Genomic DNA, 26,631 nt, shown 5'->3' with positions numbered 1-26,631 from the left:
CCTTCTGGACAGCGATCCAGGGAGAACAGCCACTGCCTGGCCAGCCTGCTCCCTGCCTTTTCTGCACCCCCGTGTCCCCTTCCAGTGCAAGGAGCCCCCAAAGACGCCTGCAACAAAGGGAGGCTGTGGAGCAGAGGGCCGGGTGGTGCTACACGGGGTGCCAGCTCTTCAAAGCTCAGTTTTCCCTCGTTTTTGCAGCCCCAAAGCAGAGACCGAGCAAGAGCCTGTCCCTGTGGGTGACCCCGAGGCCAGTTCAGGGATTGGGAGGGAGGTTGTTATTGGGGGCTGTTGCCCATGGAGGGGAGAGAACAGGGAGGAGTCAGGACAGAGCCCAGCACTTCCCAGCCTCTCCCCTCTCATCACCTTCCTGCACACCCTGAGGAGCAGAACACCACAACAACCAAATAGTTCATTTCATCCCCCAGTCCCTAGAATACTACTCTTTGCACTATATTTATGCAGCTGGGTACCAGTTTGGCCCTCCTCCCTCCCAGTGCTCCTGGGTGAAGTGTGCCTCTGTTTCCCCACTCAAACCAGCTCTTCCAAACCTTTCTGTCTCTATCCTCACCAGCCCCAGTGGTTCACATGAGAGCTCTCACACAGCCCTCAGACACAGGCTGGCTCCCTGCGCCTGCAGAGCCTGTCCCCCATCCTCACCAGAACCTGCCCCTACAACACCCCTGACTGGACTGGCTTTATCCTCTGGCACTGGCAATAGTTTCAAAGGTGGGAAATTATCTCCAGGCTCCCAGATTGCTGGAGATGTGCCATGACAAAGCCAAGTGTCATGAAGCACAAGTCCAGATGTCCAGGACGCTGTATCCAGCTGCCTACACAGCTGTGCCTGCAAACCTCTGGGTGATGCTCATTGGGCTTGGAGAGCAGCAGCAGCTCCAGAAGCCCCAGTGCTTCTGAGTCTCCTGGCTAGTTTGGAATTATGACACACCTTGTTAAATCTGGAAGTGCCCCCCAGCTGTGCCTACTTTGTCCAGTTTGGGCGGGCACCCCAGGCTCTGGTACATGCCAAAGGCTCCTGGGTTCTGCCCCTCTGTGGGCTACATAACACCCAATGGGCAGAAATTAATTTGTGCTCTCCAAAAATAATTTATTAAAATTTAAATTAATTTAAAGAGCTATTGCTGCTTTTTCCCCGTGATGGTTGCAAGGCGGGCACGACACCTTCTAGGCATTTTAAAGCCAGTGTCCATCACTGTGGCTATTTATTACGCATCCGCCATATCTAAACCACTCAAAAAAAAATTAGAAAAAAAAAAATCTTAATTTGTGCTGGAAAATGTTCTGAAGCATCCGCAGGGTTTGGATTGCCGAGCTGGCGGGCAGCAGGCGGGCGCTGCCTCCTCTCCTGAAGCGATGCCTGCACGTTTCCGTGGGAGCCCCGCCACGCGCGGGGCCGGGCTGCGAGCCCAGCCCCGGCACCGCCGCCGCCACCGTGCGCGCCCCGGCCGGAGCGGAGCGCCGGGCACCGGGCCGGCAGCAGCGCATGCGGTGCGGGGCTAGCGCCGCTCCGCTCCGCGCCCGCCCGCCCGCCGCCGTCATGGCGACTCCCAATAATGTCACTGCCACCAACTGCAGCTGGTGGCCCATCTCGGCGCTGGAGAACAGCGCGGGGAAATCCACGGAGGGCGAGGAAAATCACGGCCCGGCAGACCCCGCTCTCAAATCGCAGGACAGATTGGTTTTGTACCACTGGACCCAGTCTTTCAGCTCGCAAAAGGTAAAGAGAACGATCGCTCGGCCGGGCTCCCGGGCGAGGATCACCTCCAGGTCCCAGGGCATCCCTTTGCCTCGGGAGGATGGATGGACGGACGGATGGATGGATGGATGGATGCGCTCGGGGCCTCGGGGGACAGCGAGGGGCTCAGCCCCGTGTCTGCCGGGGCAGCAGGCAGGCAGATCCTTGTACCTTTTAACAGCATCTGCCTGGGGAGGGGATGGGGATGGCATGGGGATGAGGATGGCGGGGCTCAGCCAAATCTTTGCTTTGGTATCACGGCTTGCACCGGGAGCCGCCTCGGCTTTTGTGCTCGCTGCCACCCCACTGGCGTGGCCGGGAGCGCAGACAAAGGCAGAGCCGGGCCGGGACCACCCTGCTGCAGCTGCTGCTGCTGCGGGAGCAGAGGAGCCCGAGCCCGGCTGGTGCCCGGGAGAGGATCCCCGACCCCAGCACGCAGCGATGATTCACCCCTCACACTGCAGCAGTGCCCTGGAAATTCCATTCCCGGGCTGCCCCAGCGAGAAATCCCGTTTTCCAGACAATAGTAAATGCTCGTTTCGCAGCACGGCAGCTGTGTAGCAAACCCAACCTTCTCCCCCGGCCCCAAACCCCGCATCGTTCCCGAGCCGTGAGCACCATATGGAGCTGCTGGGAGGGGTGGGTGTTGGAACACCAAGTTCCCCGGTGCCAGGGCCTCCCCGAGCCGCGCAGCCCGGCGGGGAGGCCGGGGCAGAGGTGCCCGTTCCTGCGAGCAGACACAAAGGAGGGAGGATGCCCAATGCAGCACGGTGGCTGCACATGGTCGGCCCCGCCACGGGATCCGCACTGCCGGGGGATGCTCGTGCCCCGCTCCCCCCGGAATTCCCCGGGAATGTTTGATCACCCCAGTCTGGGATCCCCTTTGGGCCGTGCCCTGGCACCCCTGGGCTGCCTCCTGCCAGGCCTTCAGCTCCTGGAAGCAGCACAGGGAGCCTGGGGCTGGGTACCCCCGGTGCTGCTGGCTGAGGTTTATTTAGCAGCTGGGAGGAAAAGGCCAGGACGAGTTGCAGTTGAGGAACCCAGGCTTTCTCTTGGTTGACTTTAAAAGAAAAAATTGACTTGCCAGTCCTGTGATTAATTAATGACTAATTCCCCAGGAACTCTGAAGTACTCGCAGAAATGCTTATACATGTTAAATTGTATTTTTAGCTGCTGCTAGTTGGATGAAAACATGTACTTTTGCCTCATTCAGTGGTTCTGTAAATCATGGCTTTCTCACATCCCCCGTGGGCTTGCTATTTTTTTTTTTTGTGTGTGTTTGACATACTTAGTTCATAATAGTCAGGTTTAATACCCAGAAGCCTAAAATGCCATCCCTGAGTGCATATTCAACACCACCTCATGCACAGAGCAGAGCAGGAGGATCAGCCCTGAGGGCTGGCGATTGGGGTGGGGATGGTGATGCTGTCCCACATCCAGCCTCACTCCTGCCCCTCTGCAAGGCTGGGCTCACCCTTCCCACCCCTGAGATGTGTGGGTGCCATCCCCGCAGTGCTAGGCAGACCCAGGGCTGGAGGAGGGCAGGGAGAGGGGAAGGGGGAGGCAGCAAGTTTGACACAAGAGGTGTGAAGGTGCTGGGTGATACCCTCAAGCTAACATCAGCATGGAGGAAGAGGAGGAATGCTGTGCAGGGTCACAGGGGCTGCCTGGAACTTCCCACAGAACAGAGCCTGCACCTGGTGAAGGCAGAGTCCACTCCTGAGAGTGGGACATGCCTGAGTCAGCATCCAGGTCTCCTTCAGCCAGACAGCAGCACTCACTGTGTGCACGTGTAAGGCATAATATTGCTGCTGCCTCTGCTTCCTCTTCTTCCTCAGGTATGTGCTGGGATCCACAGCAGCATCACTCCCCCAGCTGGACAGCTCCAGCCTCCCTCCACCCACTGCTGAGGGACCGGCTCTCAGCCCTCCAGCTCCTCTGCCTGTCACACAGGCCACCAGGAGCAGGGAGGAAGACAGGGTGGGTTTGGGTATCTCCTATTTGCCAGGAAAACGAATTCTTTTGTGGCTGCCTGGCTTTTGCAGCTGTCCCATGGCAACAGCTGCTTGCTTCTTGCAGGGCAAGCACATCATCCTGGCATGTCTGTGTTTACGTTCCAGGGAAGGGTCTGGGGGTGTGGTGGGGGCACTGGAGCCCAGCTGGGTGCGTGGGGCTGAGCCCTTTCCCCCTGGCTTCCCGCCCAGGTGCGGCTGGTGATCGCAGAGAAGGGGCTGCCCTGCGAGGAGCGCGACGTCAGCATGCCCCTGATGGAGCACAAGGAGCCCTGGTTCATGCGGCTCAACCTGGGCGAGGAGGTGCCCGTCATCATCCACAGGGACAACATCATCAGCGACTACAACCAGATCATCGACTACATGGAGAAGAACTTCACGGGAGGTAATGCAAGGCTGGGCTGGGCCTCAGAGGAAATTCATGTCTAGTCCAGATTCTGTTTGCTGAAAGAATCAAATTTTTTCCTTTAAAGTTTCATCTTCACCCCAGAAAATCAGCAAGCCACCAGCCCTCCCCAGACTTCTACGTTTTCCCATGAAAGTGAAGAATTTCCAGCAGAAATCCCCTGCTGGAGGGCTCTGAGGGGTGTGGTAGCTGAGTTCCCCTTTTTCTGTCCTGGAAGTCACGCTTCCAAACCAGACAATTTCTCTCAGTCCCCATGTTGCATGGTGGCATTTCACCACTGTCCCCACTGGGCACAGCCCATGGGAACACTTCTGACTTCAGGTGCATTTGTGCTTTGTCCTTGGGTAATTGTACAAAGGGGCCATTAGGGCCTCTGCTGAGAGAAGGTGGGTTTAAGGCGTGTGCTGCTGCTCCTCTCCCCTCTTCCTCCAGGATTCCAGGCCCAGGGGACCCTGCTGTCCCTGCTGTTGCTGTGCCTCAGAGGAAACAGCCTCTTTAAAGTCAAAACCAGCCAGTGGTGCTGAGGACCATGGGAGGATGATGTGACACAAACCCAGAGGAAGGGACAGCCAGGAGAGGGAAGCTCATATTCCCCTGGAGCAGAGCTGCAGGCCTGCTGAGCCTGGCACACCGGGATGCTGAGACAGAGCTCAAAGTCAGCTTTGCTCAGCAGCTGTGGCGAGCAGCCTCTCCCTGGCATCTCACACCCCTTCACCCTCATTCCCCCAATCCTGGGGGCTGCTGGGCTGGGACACCCACTGGGCAGGCTTCAAAGCTGGGCAGGGCTCTTGGGCTTTGCCATCACGATGTTCGCCCCAGCATCCATCCCCTTGCAACAGAGACATCAAAAACATCTCAAAATAGCTCCCGAAGGCAGGGCTCCTTGCCAGCTCAGCTGCTGTCCTCTCCTGGCCCTGCCACTGCGCTGCTGCTCCGTGGAGGCACGCAGCTCCCTCCCCAGTGGGGCAGCAGGGCTGGGTCCCTCAGGAGAATCCCACACCAGCAGCACGTCCTAGGGAATGGCAGCTGCTTTCCTGCCTGGCAGCAGCCCCAGCGCAGGGGACATCAGGGGGTGTCAGTCCCTGCACCACTTCAGCTGGTCTCTGCAAAGGGCAGGTGGTCTGACATATGTGACAACAGGCTGTCCCCAGCAGGAGGGGGACACAGAGCTGGGAAACTCCTCTCGTTGAGATTTGCCAGCCAGGTGCAGTTTCTTACCTTATTGCTGGGAAATGGAGAGGGGAAGCTCCTGGAAAGAGGGCCCAGAGCATCACTCCCTGCTCCATGCTCTGCTCCATCCTGTCACCCAGCAGTGCAGTTGCCAGAAGCATTACCAGGATGTGGCAGTGCTGATCTGAGGGGGAATCAGCCACCTTGCAGAAATGTGTAGAGTTTGAAAAGGCCTGTACAAGGTATTTTTACAGAGCTATGTTTTCCCTTGGGCTAAGGGCATGGCCTTTATCAGCTGCTTACACACACTGGGGGCCAGCTATAGTAAAGGGTAGTGTGTGGAGAAATGTTTTCATTCCCCCCCAAAACAGTGAATAATGCCAATAAGCCACATTTGAGGATGCTTCTCACTAGGACACTGCCCAGCAGTGCCCAGAAACCACTGATGAGTTGACCAGGGCAGTGTTTCTTCCAGGCAAGAGTGTCCTCCAAGGTCTGCACCCCTTGCACGGCCACAGAGTGCAACAGCAGCCTCTATGTGCAGGTTGCTGTGGCATGTTAAGGCAAGTCAGGCCATCCCAATGGAAAACCTCCCTGGAATGTGCTGAAGGACGTGGGCTGGTGGCCAGCACTCTGCTATTTCATTGTGGTTGCTCCATCTTCCTGTGGGATGGAGCAGTCCCTCTGCATGTGCTGTTCCCAGCCTCAGCCCCAGCCCGTCAGGTGCTGGCCAGGAGCCCTGAGGAAGGAGCACACAAGCTATAGGTCAGTTATTGTGTCACTCATCTACTCACTTTTCTTGGGTGGAAAATCCCCACTTGGAGAGCTGGAGCCCAGGCAGTACAGGCAGTGAGCAGCCCATGGCAGGGAGGAGCCAAAAACCTCCCTTTGCTCAGGGGACAGGGACACTGATGCCTGTCAGTGGAACACCTCTGTGGAGCCTTCCAGCAGGGACAGTCTGGGTCAGAGCCATGAGGAGACTTCCAGGACAGGAGGTACCAAAATTTGCCTGGTTCTCATCCAGCCACAGGCACCAGCAGGCACGATAATGGCAAGGCCAGCTCCCTGTTGCCTGCAGCCCAGCTCCTGCCACCAGCAGCAGGGCTGGGCAGAGCACAGCTGGCACTTCTGGCCCTGAAACAAGGGGCTGCCCTGCTCACATCTGCCAAAGTCCTACCAATGTGACCCAGCTCACGTGGGGACACTGGCACATGGGGACACTGACACAGAGCCCAGTGCTGCAGACAGGATGTGGGCAACAGAGTCCCAGTGGTGGATTTACTCACTGTCTGTGAACTGCTTTCTGCAGACACTATAAACATTTATGGTCCTGTAAAAACTGGGAGAGTTAAAAATCTTGGGGAGACAAGAGCAATGTATTGCTTCTTCTGGTGTCACCTGCCATGTATTTTGAGCTGACAGTGTAATAAAAGGCACAATGCAGACCACCATCAATGGAAAGTGAATAAACCCAACAGGGCAGGGAGGAGCAGAGCCAGCCAGGGCAAGGGATGTTCCTGCAGCTGAGACACTGGCTGAGCATGGAGGGAAGATACACTGAGCTTCTTTGGTCATCCGCTCTGATTGCCCATTTTTGGGATTTTCAAGGAAGCCCAAGAGAATGAGGTACCTCTCTGCCACTGGAGTAAAGAATATGTAACTCAGGAGATCCTAAACTCAAATCCCCGTCTTTTAGCTCTTTTCTGCAGACCAGGAAAGTTTTCCTCCTGTTCTAAGAGATGTGCAATTAGTGTGGAGATCAGGGCTGGCTGCACTGACCCCAGGGAACACGAGGGCTGTGGGGCTGGGTAATGACACCCATACCCTCCCCTGTGATCCTGTGGGTTTGCCCATCTCGGGGCATGGGCTGGCTGCACTCCTGGCCAGGATGGGCAGCAGGGAGGGCGAGGGCAGAGCTGACAGATTACAGAGTGAAAGCTCTGCCTCAGGCAGCCCCGCTGCCTCAGCAGGATTGCACCCTGCAGCCCAGAGCCGGCTGAGGAGCGCTTGAGCCCTGCCAGGTGTGCTAACCCCTCTGCCTTGGCCCTGCAGAGAACGTGCCACAGCTGATCCCCGAGCCGGGCAGCCTGCTGCATGCACGGGTGCTGCAGTACCGGGAGCTGCTGGACTCGCTGCCCATGGACGCCTACACGCACGGCTGCATCCTGCACCCCGAGCTCACCACCGACTCCATGATCCCAAAGTACGCCACCACTGAGATCCGCAGTAAGTCGCCTTTCCAGAGGGGCACCCCGGCTCCTTTAGGCTCCACGGCTCAGACACTGTGCTCCTGCTCATCTCCCCTTTCTGCCAGAGGACGGGGCAGAGCTGGGAAATGGCAAAGCACAGCTGGGAAATGGCAAAGCACAGCTGGGAAAAGGCAAAGCACAGCTGAGAAATGGCAAAGCACAGCTGATCTGGAGTTGCAGCTATCCCAGAGAGACCTCCTAACTCAGGGGGTGTCCGGGCTCCCATGGGCCGTGCACGCTTCTCCTCAGCTCTTTCTGGGGCACAGAAATTTGCCCCTTTCCCTCCAGTAATTCTAAGGGCAAAGGCAGGAGGAAGCAGCCAGGCTGAGTTGCAGGCAGTGGATGAATCGGCATAAGTCTGTGTACCTGACCTTCAAGTGCTCATGAAACATTGACGATGCTTAATATAACTCAATGGCAGGGATTGCTCCTGGAGAGAATTCCTCGCCAGAAAAGTGACCTTGTCAGGAGGGTATTGGCATGTCCCAGGTCTCTCCCTTTCTTTAGGCTCCGGCCCCAAGCTGAGCCCATGGAAATCATTGTTCCCACCCCCCTCCCTTTGGTTGCCTGGGTCCCAGATGGTCCTGCTGAGGTGGGATGCACTTGTGCACAAACAGAAATAGGCAGTTCTTGAGGTGTAGCTTGTGGTCTGCCCTGCCTCTGCTGGCCCCGTCACAGACATTTTTCCCCATGTCACCAAGTGTCACCTCCACCCCCAGACCTTGGGCTGACGTAGGCCAGAGCCTCTCCCTTCCCCAAAGGGTGTGGCTGTGAAGGCTTCAGCCCCCATCTGCCTCACATCACCTCCCCAGCACTCTGCCGAGGTCTCTGAACACACCTCCTTGTCCAAACCTCAGCACTGGTGACATTTTCCCCAAGCCTTTGGAGGGCTGTGAGCAGGTCCATGGGCTGATGGAGTCCTTCCTCCCCAGCCCATCTTCTGCCCTCAGGCCATGGCTCAACTGCCCTGTTGCAGTGGGTGCTGAGGGGAATCAAATGTCGTTGTGTCCCAAGGAGAGGGTGAACCGAGGTTCCAGGCTCTCCCAAGGGGAATGAAATCAGGATGATATCCAGGTTTCCATCTGAGTTGCAGCCCCAGGAGAGCTCGTTGGCAGCCCTAGCAAGCACAAGCTCATGGCAGAAATGGGAATTTCAGCATTTTATAGCAGTGCACAGCCTGCTGCTGGCTCCCACCCCAGCCAGCCCTGGCACCTCCTGCATCAGCACTCTGGCAGAGCCAGGCCTCCCTTGTTGGAGGGAACAAGCAGGGAAAGACAGATGGCCCCTGACAGGAAGACATTAGGCCAACTTTGGGTAATTTATGCTATCCCTTAGGTGTTACTCTTCCTCTAGGATTCCTTTCTTGCTTTCACTCTGCTCCTCTCCCTCCTTTGGCTCCCTTGCACCAAGCCCTTCCCATCCTCCCTGTGCCCGCAGAGGCAGAAGGGTGAGCACCTCTCCATGCTCATTATGGGCTCCACACCATGGAATTGCATCCCCAAACACCAAGGCAGGGGGGGACAGCTTCACCCAGGAGGGAGCACTCCCCCTGTGCCCCTCCCTGCCCCCTGCTCTGAATGTTCACCCCAGGGTGGGCAGCCAGCAAGGACATCCCAAAGGTTCAGCCTGCAGGGATGGAGCTGCAGGAGCCAGGTTATGGGCAAGCCCAGGGCTGTCCTTAACACAGCTACCAACAGACAGAACTTCCAGCAGCTCTAGTATGAATCCAGCAGGGGAAATGAAGAGCTGAAACTCCCAGGCTGGAACTCACCACAGGGAGGGGATTGGCCATACCTTGGAGCCAGCCCTGCCCTGTGTGATCCCTGTGTGCAGGGACAGCTGATGGAGCCACACGCCGTCAGATGTGGAAGCACAGCAGCAGCAAGCCATGAATTTGGCCCATTTTAGCTCTCTGGGATGTTTTTTCTTGGTGCTACAGCAATATTTTGGCTGCAGGATGAGGTGATTTGCTATCAGCCTCTCTGTCTGTGTCCCCCCAGGACATTTAGCTAATGCCACCACAGATCTGATGAAGCTGGACCATGAAGAGGAGCCACAGCTATCTGAGCCTTACCTCTCCAAGCAGAAGAAGCTCATGGTGAGTGGGTCAAAGCCACACACACCCCTGGTGCTGGGGGAACATGACCCACAGACCTGCCATGGGCACCTGATGCTGTGTGTCCCTGTCATCCATTTATTCCACATTCTAACCCTGCTCTCCACTCAGGCCAAGATCCTGGAGCATGACAATGTGAACTACTTGAAGAAGATCCTTGGAGAACTTGGGATGGTGCTAGACCAGATTGAGGCTGAGCTGGAGAAAAGGAAATTGGAGTACCAAGGTAGGCACTGGGCTGTGTTTATGGGGTGTTTTTCCACATGTGGCTGAGGTGCAACACCAGAAACAGCCAAAAGCTTTGCACCTGGTGAACAACTCCCATGGGGCAACCACTGGTGGGTCTGGGGCTGCCTCTGGGCTCTCCTGGTTTTGGGTACACTGATGTTACTGCAGCCATGGTTTTACTAACCTCTGGCAAACCACCTCTGCACCCCTTGCCACAGGGAATAGCAGGACCCCTGTCCTCATGGGTGCCCTTTGGGAGCCCCAAAGTCATCTCAGGGGGATGGCAGGTGCCCTCTACCCCAGCAAGGGACTGGCAGTGACTGATGCTCTGTCTGCTTTATGGAGCAGCAGGCTGGCCCCAGGCACCTGCACCACAAGGAGCACTGGCTGTGAAAATGCAGAGATGGGGACATGTGGCACAGCCAAGCCCTCACATCAGCAGGCTGTGGCACATGGGCAGGGAAACCCAGGAACCTGAGGGGCCCTGGAGGGGAGAGCCCTTATAGAACCTGCGTCACACGCCAGCAGGTGGGAGAGAGGGACACCAGCCATCCCTGGCAGCAAACACACAGTGCTGGAGCCTGCCCAGAGCAGCCCTGGCATCGGGGTGCCTGGGCACAGCTGGGCAGCACTTGTCCTGCCATCACCCCTGGATGACGCCGTCCTTCCTCCTCTCTTCCTCACTGCTGGCAGGGCTCAGAACCCCAGCCCTGGGAGGCTGCCAGCACCACGGTGCCAGACACAGTTAATGAGGGGATGGTCCCACAGCTGCCCCTGCCCCCGGGGCCAGCCTCGGCCCTGGGGAGCCGTGCGTCACTCTCGGGGCCACCCTGGAGAGCCCCGAGAGGTGCCAGGGTCGGGCCCTGCAGGGCACGGGCTGGGGATTTACCAAGAGCCCTGATGTGCTCACAGGGACATCCTGCCTTGCCCTAATTTCCTCAAACACCCTCATTAACCGGTGTGAGGGCTGAGACAGCAGAATTCAGCCTAATGAGGTGCCCTGGGAGGACATCCCAGGAGCCTGGAGCAGAGGGATCGCTGCTGCCAGCACCCAGGTGCTCCAATGCCTCCAGTCCTTGTGTGCTGCTGCTCTCTGCTCCAGAATCCCAAACTCCCAGCCCGTGCCATGGCCTGGATCTCAGCAGTGGGCATGATCAGCACGTTGGCAGCCTCCCAGGAGCTGCAGTGCAGCAGCTCTGCTCCCACGCAGCCCGGCTGCCGGCGATGCAGGCGGGAGCAGGGTGGGAGGTGCTGCAGGAGCACCAGGAGACCCCTGCCACAGGCACCCCCTCAGCTGGGACAGGCTGTGCATGCAAAGGGAGAGTTGTCTTTGCTTGTCCTTCCACCCCACATGATGCTGGGCAGGGGTGCAAGGGGCTGGAGCTGCCACACTGGGCTCCAGACCCCAGCAGAGGTGCAGGCCCAGGGCCAGGAGGGACAGAGGGACAGGGGTGGATCACAGCTCTCTCCAAAGCCATCATCCTCACATGTGCTTTCTCCTTCACCTGCAGCAGTGCCTGAGTGAGGCAGCTCAGTGCCCTGCTCCCCTCACCCCTGAGCAGAGGCACCCACAAGGTCCCACCACAGCCAAGAAGCTCTGGCTGCAGCACCCCCACAAGTCATTAGTCACGGAAAATATTTATTGATTAATTAGACACAGGCAATCTGTCCACTTGGGCAGTGCCTCCAGCGGGATTTGGCAGGCTGCCAAGCAGCCTCAAATAAGGGTTGCTAATTACCCATAATTGCCCCGGCCTGGGCCTGCAGGCAGCCCTGCAGCTGCAGTGCCTGCCCTGGGGTGCTGCTCTGGAGCCTCTCTTCTCTTTCCTGATACAATATCCACAGCACAATGAAGAACCCAAAATTAGGAATCTGGAGCAAAGCTGACTGAGGGTGGTTTTTTGTGTCCCTTCTGATGTTCTTTACCTGCACCTTTTTCATCTCCCTCAACCCCATCCCAGCCCAGCTCCTCAGTGTTGAAAGTGCACTGAGGGAGTGCTTAACAATATCCTGGCCTGAAACTGCTTTCTGCAGCCTAACAGCAGCTTGGTTTATTTTTGGATGTCTCTCGGTGGGGTTATTTCTGAGATCACCCATTATCAGGGGCTCTCAGCCCTTCAGTGTCTTCCTTCATGTCCTGCATTCACACTGAATTCTGTCTCCCCAAAAGTTTGGCCCTTGGCACAGAGGTGCTGCCAGTTTTGGTGTCCTGGAGCAGGGTCCCTAGTACAGGAGAGAGAACAAAGGCAGAACCTCCCCAGCAGCACACACGGGAGAGCAGCCAGGCCATCCAGCAAATGGTTTTGATTCCTGAGGATTTCTCACATCCCTAAAATAGGCCAAGTTGACGTGACACTCCTGAAACAGCTCCTGGTGCAGCCAAGGGCAGACACTGCTGCTCTCCCCCACTGAGACAGCACCAGGGGTCACTGCACGGCATCTTCCTTCAAGGGGGCAAAGGGCTCTTTTCCAGGGACCTCCTGGGTACAGGAGGATGCCATCTCCTGCTGCTCTTGACTTGGGGGAGAGGCAGCAGAGCTGCTTTGCAGCCAGTAATTTGTATATTCACACAGGCTATAAATAATCATCTCATATTCCCAGCTTTTGGCACCCCTCTACTCTCCATCACAGTAGATGGGCTCTGAGCTCCTGGCCCATCAAAGAGCTGGGGAAAAACACCCCACATCTACAAATGCTCCTGCCTATGTGGACCTTTTGAGCAAGCTTTTAGGTGCCCACACAAGGGATTCTGACCTCTGCTCTGTCTCTTCTCTCTCCAGGGCAGAAGTGTGAACTTTGGCTCTGCGGATGTGTCTTTACTTTGGCTGATATCTTGTTAGGAGCCACCCTGCACCGCCTCAAGTTTCTGGGACTCTCTAAGAAATACTGGGAAGATGGCAGCAGACCTAACCTACAGTCCTTCTTTGACAGGATACAGAAACGCTTCGCCTTCAGGAAAGTTTTGGGAGACATCCACACCACGCTCCTCTCTGCAGTGGTACCCAATGCCTTCAGGCTGGTCAAGAGGAAACCTCCCTCCTTCCTTGGAGCCTCCTTCCTGATGGGATCTCTGGGGGGAATGGGATATTTTGCTTATTGGTACTTAAAGAAAAAATACATCTAGTGCTGACTGCTTGGTGTTTAGTTTGGTGTCTCTGTGCTGTGTGAAATTATGATGAAGCCTCAGTAACTGTAATGAAATTTGAAGCAAGGTAATGAATAATTATATTGTTTAATGTAACATTCCATAGTCTAGAAGTAGAAACCTATACTGCAAGGAAATAAGACAACAACAAAAACAAAAACAACAACAACAAAGCGTCAACTTGTAAATGCCTTTTTTAGGTTTAGGTATTCAACTCCAGCCAGAGGCTCAAGGGTTCACGGGCTCAGCCCTGCCCACTGGGAAGTGGCACTGCCTCCAGCACCAGCCAGCTCCAGGGGGAGAGACAGAATCCCAGGAGGCTTCCCAACACCCAAGTTGACTATTGGGACTTGGATACTTGTTCCTGTGCGTTTGTGTTTCCAAATTGTTCACTGGCCACATTTCACACATGCAGGTAGTGGGGACTTTCTTCTTCTAGAAGGCGTTGTGTTGTCGTGCTCGGAGGCTTTCCTGGGAGCAGGGTGCAGTAGCTGGTCACAGTCAAGGGGGATTTCTGTTCTTCAAGTATCCATTTTAAAAATTATTTTCATTAAAAGGAATATTTTTTATTGAGCTGCTCTTAGAATGTATCCACTTTCTACGTCAGGTTTTGGTGGGCTTTTTTTTAAAGAATTTAATGTCTGTCTTTAACTGCCGCACTTTTTTCCTGGGATAAATCATTTTGACTTTCATCCTGAATTCTGGCACACGAAGGAGATTATTGTTTTAAGCCTTTTGGCTCTGTCTCTTGAGTTTTCTTTCACGGATTTGCAAAGCATCTTTCACCAACTGAGCATATTTGGACTCTGAAAAAGTACAACCATTTTCAGAACTTTTCAGCACTTTCCTGAAGGCGCTTTGGCTTTCTTCCATCGGGGGCTCTTTTCTGTCATTTCCTCGCTGTGTGTTTTCTTAGGGACACTTTGCACAGAGTCACATTGATGACTTTCTTGTGCCTTTTGCATGCTGGAAAGAATAACAGGCCTCACTGCTACTCATGCTTTGGAAACAGATCCTCAATAAACCATATGGGAGGAGTAATGGCTTTGCATCTCTAAATGTGTTCCACATCCTTCTGGTCCCAGTGCAAGGCATGCCCGAGGGCAGTGGGATGTGCAGGTGGTTTGTGCTTTGGCTCATTTTATACTGCACTGGTATAAAACTTGCATGGAAATTGTATGTATTCCTCTTCCAAACACTAATTTCTGTCAGTGTTCAGCCCACTGGCTTTCCAGGCACTTCAGTGTTCCTTGGGAGCCATGCTGCATCTCGGGGCTGGGGAATGAACGCCAAGTGTGGCTGAAATAACAGGAATTGCATTTGCCTCTGATTCAAAGGTTATCTTTATGTATTTGAAAGCAGCAAGCTTTCCCGGGACCTTTTGATTCAACCTGGCAGCCACAGAATGGGGAATATTTAGCAGGAATTACAGGGGGATGAGCACAGTGAGAGTGCACAACACACATTTGTATGGTGCTTGTCATAAGGCTGATCTGACAGGTTTCTGGAATACAACAGGCTGTGTAGCAGCAGAGGCTCTGTGTTATCCCTGTTAACCCCTCGTGGTTGGGTAAGCATTTAAATTGGTGTGTGAGAACCCAGATCCACCTGGCTGCTGCAGCTGAGGCTGCTGAGTGAAACCTTGCAGACACACATTCTCCCAAATACATTCAGTATTTGCTTCGTGGAGTCAATGACTTCAGAAGAAATAGTTATTTTCCTTCTTTTTGAAGAGGGAGGCAGGAGGGTACCCTGAGCTCCTCCCTTTTGCTGAATCTGAAAAGTGTAAGAAGATGAACTAGGGGTCATCCTCTCTTCAGTCAATTAGCTGGTGATAAACCTCCCAGAAAGATTTATGAATGTACACCAACATAAAACCCTTACCAGGATTTCACCCTTTCCCCTTTGTTTGTGATCCTACACACACATTCCCTGGTGATCTCCAAAAGCTGATGAGATGCACACACCAGGTGTAGAAAGGAATATTAATGGGTTACAAGGCCAGGAAACCCAGAGGGAGGGAGAAGAAATACTTCCTCCATTGCTAGGATTTCAGCCCAAGAATGAGGCAGAAGGAAGCTGCTTCACACATGGATTCTTACAGCTGGTGACTTTGCTCCTTAATTTTATTTATTTTTGCATTTTAAAGCACAGAATAAATTTTTAAAATCATGGAGCAAATCAGACCTCTAAACACTGGAGGAAATAGGTGTGTGTTTTGTTTGGAGCACACTGTTAAATGCAGCTGTTAGGAGGAAGCCAGGCAGATCCAGCAGCTGGAGCAAGGCATGGACAGGAGCTGTCAGCAGCGTTGCAGTGTGGGCTGCTGGGAAGCCACTGATGCTGTAGTGGTGGATCTTGTACAGGTTCTCAGCTAGAAATAGTCAATAATAAGCCTTTGTTCTGGACCAAATTAAAAAAAAAAAATGGTGCCACTCCCTCTCACTAAGCCTTGTTTTCCCGTCCTGGTAATGAAAAAGTACCAGGACTTTGCTCCAGGGAAAAGCAATTGGTGAGAGTGATAAAAGACAATTACTGTGGCAGGCAGAGGCTGGATTGATGTGTGAGAACCCTGAATGAATGTCAGAGGCCTGATCAATCCTGTTAGCCCGTGTCCATAAGCAGCCCTGGGGTGGTTACAGGCTGTCATCATCAAAAGTTGCTCTTGCTGTGACTGATCTCAGCCTGATCAGACCTTTTCTGCTCCACTGCAAAGGGGACTCACTGCACGACCTGGCCATGAGCCAGGCACTGGCCTGCTCACTGCCCAGGGCATGTTCTGTACACAGAAACATGAAAACGATGGCAAAAATCTGGTTTCTCCAGGACTCTCTGCTTTGCTCTCAGCAAGGTGTGGGGTAACAGCAGTGCCCAAGGGGAAAGGCTGGAAGGTGAGGCACCTCAGAGGTGATATTTTACATTTTAGCCAAGAGGGAATGGCTCCTGCTGCATCCTGCACCCAACACTCCTGTGTGCCTGTCCCGACCCCAGACAGGGTCCTCCTTCACTCTAGATGAACTTATTTACCCAAGCAATTTCTATCCTTTGAAATCCCTGTGTTTTAGAGACCAATGTGCTTTGAGGCACCTCAGTGCTTTAAAATCTGTGTCTGTGCTGAGGTGTGGAACTTCTCATTATCAGAGGCATGAAAATCAGGGGCTTTATATCAAGTCCAAGCACTCCTGAGATGCAGCTTCATGACTGAGTCTCTTCCTCCTGCCTCCCAAGCCTCTTGTTTAACAGGCTCCCAGTGGTCACATTTGCAGAGCTACAGCTTCTGAAATCTTTTTACTCCTACAGGATTTGCTCAAAAGACTCGATTATGAAAATTGAAAATGTACATGCCAGCCTTACTGCTGGCTGGCAGTGTCCCCTTTGCTTGGCAAAGGATGAAGACCTCTCCCTGCAGAATAAAGGATTTCAACATCAAGCTGGCCAGAGGACAGGGGACACACCACAGAGCCTGTCACAACTTGCCAAAGAAATCAAGATCAAGGGCTGCCTAAGAATGTCTAGTGACCATTTGGTGGCCCTGTCAGAAAGTATTTGCCAAGTGTTTCTCTGTTTTTGAATTTAAAAAAATCCTTACCACCCAACTGCAATTTCAGAATCCAGGCTATAGAGGGAAGAGGGATGGTGTAAGAGCTGCCCCTTCCTTCCTTTCTGCTGTGAAAGTAAATGAAGAATTTCCCCACATAACACCAAAACATTAAAGCTTGTGAAAATATTTAACATCAGGTTGTGTTTGGTGGCATTCATTGCCATCATTAGGATCAAAGCCAAAACCACCCAGACTGGATCCACAATGCAGGCAATGATAGCAACTAAATCCCACAGACTGCTGTGTACATGGGATTGAAATAACATAGGATAATATGAACATAGTATTTTGAGATGGCTAGGAATAATATAAAATACGACAAGATTAAAAATTAAAAACCCAAAGAAACAGGAAATCAGGTACAGCCTAAGAGCTAACTACTGTAACCCCAAACTTGCAACTACCTGTGGCATAGCTAAAAATAAAAGGGCAATTTCTATTCACAGCAAAGCTGCTCTTGCTACACAAGTCTGTAGAAAAGCTCCTTCTGTCATGGTGGGACAGAATAAAGTCCCCAGTTCAGCAGCAGTGCCCAGGGAAAAGTTCAACCCCACAGGTGTGAATAAGAGTGAAAACATCTCTGCATGTAGTGAACAGAAACAGATTCTGTACACATGAAAGATTTCCCAAAGCACAGCCTCAGTGGCCAAACTGCAGATGTCTCAGACCCAGCCATTTCTACTGAATCTAAAGTTACAAGCAGTAATAAAAATACACAGGAATTTGGATTCTCTGATAAAGCACTTTCATGACAAATACATTTCCTGGTTTTCCCCTGGTGCTGATCCCCAAATGTGCCCAAAGGACATTTCACTGTCATTATCTTTCATTCTCCTTTTAACTGGCTTTCCTCTGGAGGATTAAACAGAGAGAAAACAGCCCACACTGAACAGCTCTCAGTGGAGGAAGGAATAGCAGCTCTGCCATAAATAATGAGGATGAAGAATTGCTCTGTCAGAACACAGGTGTCCATCACTGCAGCAGTACCTGTGTGCTGCTGGCCAGGCTCTCCCTGCAGAAAGGAGATAATTTCCATCTCTGTGTCACTTTGGTGCTGAAGAGCTTCAATAAGCAAAATGTCAACCTCCACCCACTTCTCAGGAGCTCACAGTATTTTTTTCTTCCTTTTTGTTCCCTCTGCACAATGATCTACTTTCAGCCCCCTTTTTTCCTTACCCCTCTCTGCTGTCCTACCCCTTTGCTCTCTCTGGGCTCCCTGGTGTCACTCTCCTGTCACAGACTGCAGGCCATGTGTGACCAGCCCCCAGAGACATTCCCTGGGCTATCAGGTTCTGCATCACCTCCCATTCCCCCTGTCTGAGGAAGAACTGCTGAGAAAGGAAGGAGATGGAATCTTGCTAAAAACCTCTCAACAAACAGCACAGGCCAATGATTTCTAAAACATTCATTTAAAAATAACACCATCCATCCCCCTACTTGCAGTGCCTCTCTTCTCAGCCCTTTCCTACCAGCGCCTCATCTCCCCTGCGACCTAAATCCTTTTTAGCTCCAGGAGAGTTATCCAAATAAAGCTACTTTGCAATCAGAACAGTGTAACCAGGTTTGAGGGTGCTATGTAATGCTGCAGGCAGTTCTTGACACAGAACCAAGTATCCTGCATAGTTAAGTGCAGTTTTGCACACACTCTTTACATCACGAGGTCATGTCACTCCACCACCAGCCTCCTGAACACTCTTCCATTTTTGCTTACCAGAAGCAATTTCTTTCCATTCTGTGCCTTTGGATACAAGCACTACACAACAGCACTAGGTTTTTCTTCCCTTGGTCATAAGAAAAAACCCAAAAAATCTCTGAAAACAACAAAGAAAAATCTCCAGTAAACAAAATAAACCAAAAAAACGTTTTTTTCCCCTCAACTTCCAGACTAGGACAATCAAGACAGAAAATACATATATTCTTAAAAAACTCAAACTTCTATCACTCCCATTCTTCTAAAAACAGGTCAGGCTATGACAAAGCTGAAGCACCAGAGCTGTGGTCTAGAGTGACACAGTACCAAGCCCACACCAGGTCCGTGCTCGCTGCCATCACCTGCAAAACCTGCAGCGGGCAGGCCCAGGGTGCCATTCCCAACAGCCAGTCCTGCTAGGTGTGGGAACAGCAATTCACACGTTGGATAAGGCCAACAGGCTCTGTGGGCTGAGCAGCGTCCTTGTTTTGCACCCCTTTTGCATGGTTTCCCCACCACAGCTGGCTGTTGTGAGGCACAGCTGGATTCTCCTCATGACGGGTCACGGCGTTCAGGCTGTCACGGACAGGGTCACACCACGTGTGACCTCCCAGCACAGAACCCAGGAGATGCAAGGCTCTGCAGGCAGGCCAGGATCCAGGGAAGGCATTTCAGAGGAGCTGGCATTTACACTGAGGATGTGCCCAGTTCCTGCTCTGCCATCAACCGTGACTGAGGGAATGCACAGCCCAGACCTGCAAAATTAACCTGGGCTGGACATGGGAAAAGGCTTTGGAGAGGTGAGAAAAAAGTAATTGTTTGCATTTATTCTTGTTGAACATTTTCCTTTCTCCAGCCTTCACCTCCAAGGAGATCCTCAGCTCTGCCACAGATCTCCTGCCACTGCACACACTGTCAGGAAGAGCACAACAGGGAAAGGGCATTTTTCCAAGTGCTGCTGTCCCATGATATCCAACCCTCCTGAAAGGCTGGTAAAGCTCTTCCCCTACTGTTAATTTTCAGAGCCATCTTTTAGTCCCAAAGCTTTACAGAGGGCTTGTTACATGGCATTGTCTTTTGTTTTGTGGACAGGGGATAGTTTAAAAATAAATAACCTTTCAGACTAAATAATACAATTATATAATTGCCTTAGTGCCATGGACTGCATGGACTACTCAATCTTGATAGCCATTTCCAGCTGCTTTTTTTAAACTTTATGGTCTCATTCCGTCCTTCATTTAAGCACTAAGGGACTCTTCCCATATCCAAATTATTTCCTGCTAAGCACCTGGATGAAAGTACCCTCCACTGAAGCGAGCACTCAGTCCCCAAGAGAAGGACAAAGGTAACTCTCCCAATGCATCGAGCTCTGCTGTCACATCACCTCTTTCCTTCCCTGAGCTCGAGCACATCAGGTGCAGTTCTGCTTCAATGAATAAACCAAGTGCTTTTCTCCAGGTTTCCCACCAGTGCAGTGACAGAGCAGCTCTGTTTAACAACAGTTAAACCAGTTCAGAGTCACAGCAGCCTTTTTGTGTCTATTAATTACTTTTATCTTAATCTTTGCAAAATACCTCAAAGAAGGGAAGGCAAAATACTGAGAGAGCACACATCCAGCAGAGGTGGAGAGCATTTATTACTAATCTGTGCTCCAGGAGGAGAGGTGAAGCTATGAAAAGAAATAATCCCAGGAAACAGGTTTCTGAGCAAAAGGAGATAACACAAGGTGATCAAAGAGCTGGAGAAGGCCGATTGCAGAGAAGCTGCAGGGAGCTACTTTAAGTGTCCTGGTTTGAGGAACGTTAAAATACAGTGGAAAAATCAGTTACTATTTCATGAAGTGACCACAGACTTGTGTTCACAACTTAAGACTGATTTCCCAAAATATTTAACATATCACAGCAGTTTCTTCCATTAAAGTGCACTCCAGGGCATAACAGGGTGTTTCTCACTTTGTCACCAATTGCCACACACCAAAACAGAAAACAGGATTCTTTTTTTTGCAGCCACCCACAACCCAAGTTTCAGCACACAAATAAATTGGGAAACCAGGAATATCATTTAGCACCAGTGAAGCATTCATGGATTACATTTGAACAAACTTGGAGGAAGAATCAAACCCTGGGTTCAGGCATGTTTAAAGTCTGACCTGCTCACATGGCTCTTGTGAAAGACCTCAACTTTCCTGTTTGCCTGATCTCACCTGCAGTGACACCAACATTTGAAAGAGTCCCAGGTAAGTGAAGAGTGAAATGAATCCTAAGGCAGTTTCTCTTCCCACTGTCTTCTACCTGCTCCCAGCAGAGGAAAATGTTTAAAGCACCAAGAGCTGCCTTGGCCACACAGTCAGGGCAAAAGCTGCTCCTGTGAAAGATCTGTGGAAAGGGGCCCACAAAACAGCCCAAACACAGGCAATGAAAGATCAGCAGACAGACGTTGAAATATGTTGGTAAGATGGTGGAGACAAAAAGTCCCTAGGTAATTCTGCAGACAGAAAGACAGCTCTGTGAGAACAGGAATACTTTAATGCAGAAAAAACAAAAAAATATCCACCCCAACACTTGAAACAAACCAGTAATACCTGTTGACAGCTGATTTGTGCCTTTGGCACGGGATACCAAATCCAGCTGCTTCCAGCACTGTTTCTCTTTGGCTGCAAATCTGTTGTGGAGAGGCTGCCATTTTTATTTTAATGATAAAATTTGGGAAAGGGAAGTTAGATAAATGTGATGGCAAATATGTGAACAAGAAATTTGCAACCTTAAGTTTCCAGAAGAAACACAAGGAAGCAGATTCCTAGTCTGGAGCAGAGTCAAAAAGCACAAAGAAGGTCTGGAGCACAAGGGAACCTTCTGAGCCAAGAGCTGGCCCATGGTGTCTGGGCACTGAGAAAGACCCCAAAAAGATTTCCAAACTCACAAGGAGCGTTACAGCCCATGGGAGTTTCCCCATACATTTCAATGGATTACCTTTCCCTCTGCTACAATAAACCAATGTCCATGCTTACAAAATGAACTGCTTGGTGTAACAGGCACACAGTGGGAAACTTGCTTTAGTCAGCCATGACTTTTGTTTGGTTTTGTTTCTTTTTAAAACCCTGCACTCCTGAGAACCCATCCTCTGTTAACCGTTTAAAACAGTGCAGAACTTTCAGTGCCAGTTTAATCAGATGTCTCAGTAGTCAAACAAACTCTGGGGGGCTGGGCCATCCAGGGATGTGGAGAGTAACAACAGCATCTTTACAGACAGCAGAACACATTCTCAAAGACACAAACACTGATAAAGTTTTCAAATGTTTTTTCTTTCATTGTTTAAATAAGAGAATAACCATATCCTACATTATTTCCATTAAAAAAATCTGCATGACACTGGTTAAAGTGGACAGAAATATCCACAGCGATTGCACAAAACATTTGTGAAAATGAACATCATTTCAGCAAGTCAGTTGGTTGAAGTAAACAGCACTTCCTGTTCCAAGGGCTTGTCTATACAGCAAAGTTACATAAAGAAAACCTAAAATAGGAACTTAATGAAATTAATCATAAAACCTTCTGGGTATATAATCCTTTTTCATGGTGAAAGTGGCTTGCAGTCTAGCTTAGCTCTATTGGGAGTAGGCTTAAATTACATCAAAAGAGTGTCTGCAAATATATTTGCATTGTTTAAACAAATTTAGTTAAACCCAATATGAGTTAATCAGTGCAATTTTCAAAGAGTCAGCTTAAAAGGCAACTTAATACAAAACCAAGAGGAGTTTGACAGAAAATACATAACCCTGTGGACAGCTCCTTTCTGAAAGGTGAATTGTTCTTTCTAAGGACACACAACTCCACTTGCCACCACATTCATGGGAATTCCAGTGAATTTAGCTTTCCTCAGGGGCAGACCACAGCATGGAACTAACACTGCTGGAGGAATTGCAAATGCTTCCACTCTCTTGCTGGAAGAGAGACGTTGAGCTGGCAAAACGTGCCAAGATTGCCTGATGGAGCATCACACCCTGTACCCAGAAAAAGTCACTCTGCAGCCTGAGTGACCCCACTGGGGTCAGTGGAGGTGACCCACAGCCTCACCCCCAGACCTTCCTGGCTGTCCTGTCATCACTGTCAAACACACTTCATGAAACTGCATCATGAACGAGCCTCTAGGAAATATTTAAAAGCTTTTGGAGATAAAAACTATGCTAAACATCTGAGTGATAAGGTGAGCAAACCCATCTCACCCCTGTTCATTATCTCATAGCAGTGTTTTGTTCAGTAGTGGGTTTACAGCCACATCAAAAGTGACCACAGCTTTATGTGCAATCAAAATTAAATAGCTTATTGGTATTGCAAGAATAAATATTGCTTCAAGCACACTCTGCACCTCCCAGGATAAACAATGCATTTCACTCATTACCAAGCAGACTATTTGGGAAATAGCAGGATAAGCTAGCTCCTTCAGAACACCAGAATTCCACTGTTGCTCTAGAAGAAAGAGCAAACCCAAGGAATTTGTTGTTGCAAAGTGTGCAGTGGATTAGATTTTTTTAAAAATTAAAACCCAAATCCTCATACTAGGCTTTTTAGCAACACAGAAAGGAGTTTGGGTTTTTTAGTGTCAAGAATAAAATGACAAAATATTATTACATCTACCTCACCTAAGGAGAAAGTTAAGGCTTGTTTTTTCAAGAGTTTCCTTTTTGGACATGGCATGAATTGAGAGTCACAGTCTGCTTCAGACACTGCACCTCAGGTTTGCTCTCTGCTGCAGGAGCAGCTATGAGGCATTTCTGGCAAGTTAGTGTTTTTACACTTGAGAACATGAGATGTTCCAGTTTCACAACAGAACTGCTTTCCACAAGAATTGATATTTTTGTAATGCTTAGCAGCACTGTGATTATTAGAGCTTTCCCATAAGGCAATACAAATAGGAACATTAAAAAAAGCCTGAAGTTTGGATCATCCACAATATCTTGACATAATTCAAAAAGGAAGAGGGAGAATTAACTGAGATAAATCACACTCCTAAAGATCAAAGGCCTCTTTTAGCCTTGGGTCTGCTACTCCATTTATTAGTGAGAGAAAGAGATTCCACTTCTGATTTCTTTGCTGACAATCCCAGTTGGCAGCTCCTAAACAAGAGCAGACCTCTTCCAATCCTGATTTTTTTTCTTCTCCCAGGGAAGAAGCTCATTACCACCTGCCAGCCAATGGCTAGTACAGATTTGGTTTCCTCCAACCCATCACCTTGTTCCTTACAGTGGAAATACAGTAACCATTCCTACATTCAACTATTCCAGTACTGAAAGCAAAACCCAAAACATTTCAAACCTTATTTTATCTGCTATAGCTGTATTTCTTTGAACTCAAAGGTATATTTGGAAGAGGTAGTCCAGGAGAAAAGGGCTTTAAATACCAAAACCTGTATGTCCCATACCAAGCTGACAGACCTATCAGCACCCCGAGAAGCTTTTGGCTGAAGTCATGGAAATACAGGGCAGTACAGAGGAACATGAACACCCAGATCACGGTGAGGGAGCACAGGGAAACAAGCAGGACGTTGACCACCACACGCAGCTTGGAGCTGAGCTCTATGGCCAGCGCTTCCAGCACAGCCAGCTCCTCCAGGATCATCATGGCACAGTAGGAGAGCAGGAAGCAGTGCCCCGAGATGTCGAAGCCGTTCCAGACGCCGCTGTCCTGCTGGCACTCGCGCTTGGAGGCGTAGAGCCGGGGGGGCTGCCCGGGTTTGCCCTGCAGGGAGCACTCCCCAGTGAGGTTCTCCACGAGGATGAAGAGCTCAGTGCACAGGTACCACACGGCCGTGCCCACCAGCAGGGCCCCCAGGCGCCGCAGCACCAGCAGCGCGCTCTTGGCGCGGCCGTAGAGCAGCTTGCTCCGGGCCAGCTCGTACGTGGTGAGGGTGATGAAGGGCAGCAGCAGCCACAGCGTCCAAGCCCAGGCCAGCTTCACGAAGTATCTGCCAGAGGAAAGGCAAAGGAGACACCAGCATGGGTGAAATGTCATGGCAGTGGGGCAAGCAGTGGAGCAAGTGCTCAAGGTCAGTGTTCAGAACTAAATTAGAGACTTGTGAGTGCGCTTCTCTCAAAATACAGCTTAGCCACAATCTTAACCAGTATTTTCCTCAAGCCCAGTACTTTCCTCAAGCCCAAAACCTGAATACTTCCTCAGCCTGGTACTTGTTCCCAAGGCAGCACTGCTTTGGACCCAGAGCCCTCATTCATTGCAGCAGACTTGCAGTTCAGTTTTGCAATCACTTTGACCCTACAAAGCAGCTCAACTCTGCCCTACTCAAAATGCAGCTGCAAAGAATGTATTTTTAGCTTGCCACCCTGACCACAGTAACCCCTTCTCTGACTCTTCCACCATCTCAATTATCCTTGCTTACAAAGCCTCTCACAACCTCAGCCTCTTAAGGCAGCCAGAAGGGCTGGCTCTTTCTCCTCATCAGCCTGTGAAGCTTCTGCTCTCCCATGTCCTTCTGAATACATGAAGCAGCTCAATGTTGCTCCTTTGTTGTCCTTTCAATCGATGAGAGCCTTATTTTAGCAGATACAAATTCTTCCATCTCTAAATTCACTCTCTGCCCTGAAAACTTTTGCTGTGATGCCCATAAAATCTTGAAACCCAGCTGACCATGTGTTGATATCTTGTTTAACAGAAGACAGTATTGTGTTAACTTGTTCTCTTTTCAAATCTTAAACTGGAGCAGATGTAAGTGAATTTATTAATGAGTTAAGGAGGCCACAGTCCTTGTGGAACTTGCTTCTCTCATCAGCACCTTCCAAGAGGGGAATTGTGCAGCCCCTTTGTTACCTCAAGCCCAGTTTGAAAAGAGAGACAGCTGAACTCTGCTCTGTGGCTGAGCTATGGACAGACACACACAGTCATCATTTAATCCTCACCTGAGCATCAAAGGCAAAGCCCAACCAGCCTGGAGTTCTGCATCCTCCTTATGACCCTAACAAACCTGTCAGGGCCTTGCCCAGGATTTTGAGGAGTACCTCATTCACTGTTTAATTTTACAGGAGAAGTGATGCCTGTGTGGTTACTGCAGCTGCTGCTATGAAACAGTAATTGAAAATAAATCCCCCATTTTATTTAAAAGCAAGAACGGCTACTGCTGACAAGCCAGGAGGCAAGTAATTTGCAGGGAAAAAATATTGCTTCAGGAACTGTCAATACAGATCACCTTCCTCTGTTTAAAAGGGAGAACTGAACTGAAACATGCTTTTACTGTAAGAGCAATTTCTCTCTAAGTGTTTCCTGTCAATGCTCTTTCAATCACACTAAAACCAGCTCTTCTCTCATGTCACCAAAGGACAGATTTGAATGAGTGAAGTCCAAAGCTCCCCAAGAACAGAGGAAAAGAGCAATTTTAGTTTTACTTTCAGATCTGTAGCAGGACAGCTCATTGCTTCCTTCAAAATGCTCAAACTAGTTTCACAGAATGACTAAGCCACTTAGGTCATTGCCCAAGTGCCAGAAAAGCATGGCAGCCACTCTGCTTTTAGAAAAGATGGTAAAAGACCTATTTCCTTCGGCTGGGTTTTAGATCAGCTCAGTAACTGTCACAGACCCACAGAATATGCTGAGTTGGAAGGGACCCACAAAGGTCCTGGAGTCCAACTCCTGGCCCTGCACAGGACAGCCCGAGAGTCACAGCATGTGATGGGAAGCATTGTCAAAATGCTGTCAAAATGTCAAACCGCTGGGTTCTGTCAGCCTCGCTGCTGTTAGCACTGCCTGGGAGCCTGTTCAGTGCCCAGCCACGCTCCGATGGAGAACCTTTCCTAACACCCAGCCCAGCCCTCCCTGACACAGCTCCAGGCCCTGCCCTCGGTCCTGCCAGAGAAAGTGAAATCGGTTTACTCAAATACGAGGAATTATCTGCGACGTTAAGAAGGAAAAAAAAACCCCAACAACTCCTTTCCCCCCCTTCCAATAAAGACTGAGCCAGAAACTCCCGATATTCTGAAACCTTTGAGTCAGGAACAGGAAATCTCATCACCCGAAGCTCCAGCCCCGGGCCCGGCGCGGCACCGGCGGCCAGCGCCGAGCGCGGCCCTCAGCCCGCTGCGGGCACGGCCGCCCGCTCGGCCCGCCCAGCCGCGTCCCTCCCGCCCGCGCCGGCCGCGACCCCCGGGCCCCTCCTCACACGTTGAGCGGGTTGCGCTTGTTCTGCAGCGGCGTGTCGGGCACCAGGTCGCTGTCCTTGAGCACGGAGCCCAGCACGGCGATGGCGAGCAGCAGCACGGG

The 26,631-nt window shown here is 51.0% G+C and overlaps 2 protein-coding genes across 2 annotated transcripts; one reads left to right on the top strand and one right to left on the bottom strand.

Moving 5' to 3' along the window:
- The first annotated feature begins 1,481 nt into the window (after window positions 1-1,481).
- Window positions 1,482-14,120, top strand: GDAP1L1 (ganglioside induced differentiation associated protein 1 like 1). Its single transcript, XM_039699820.1, has 6 exons — window positions 1,482-1,735; window positions 3,958-4,150; window positions 7,394-7,567; window positions 9,591-9,688; window positions 9,818-9,932; window positions 12,715-14,120. Exons 1-6 carry the CDS (start codon window positions 1,502-1,504, stop codon window positions 13,056-13,058), a joined length of 1,158 nt encoding a protein of 385 aa, XP_039555754.1. The 5' UTR covers window positions 1,482-1,501; the 3' UTR covers window positions 13,059-14,120.
- A 6,755-nt stretch (window positions 14,121-20,875) lies between these two features.
- On the bottom strand, window positions 20,876-26,631 carry FITM2 (fat storage inducing transmembrane protein 2; the record flags this gene model as incomplete). Its single annotated transcript, XM_039699785.1, has 2 exons — window positions 20,876-24,331; window positions 26,531-26,631. Coding segments are annotated over 2 exons (744 nt in total), but the record flags the coding sequence as incomplete, so codon positions are not given.

Source organism: Passer montanus, unplaced genomic scaffold, assembly GCF_014805655.1.
Source record: "Passer montanus isolate IOZ18808 unplaced genomic scaffold, ASM1480565v1 scaffold139, whole genome shotgun sequence".
Lineage (NCBI taxonomy): Eukaryota > Metazoa > Chordata > Aves > Passeriformes > Passeridae > Passer > Passer montanus.
The sequence above is the reverse complement of the archived record's forward strand: the minus strand, read 5'-3'. Positions and strand labels throughout refer to the sequence as shown.

Bases quoted from the DNA above. Each gene is read 5' to 3' on its own strand.
- GDAP1L1 (XM_039699820.1), top strand. From the start codon at position 1,502: ATGCGGTGCGGGGCTAGCGCCGCTCCGCTCCGCGCCCGCCCGCCCGCC. The intron at 9,689-9,817 runs GTGAGTGGGTCA...CTCTCCACTCAG, and splicing joins CCAAGCAGAAGAAGCTCATG to GCCAAGATCCTGGAGCATGA. The intron at 9,933-12,714 runs GTAGGCACTGGG...TTCTCTCTCCAG, and splicing joins AAGGAAATTGGAGTACCAAG to GGCAGAAGTGTGAACTTTGG.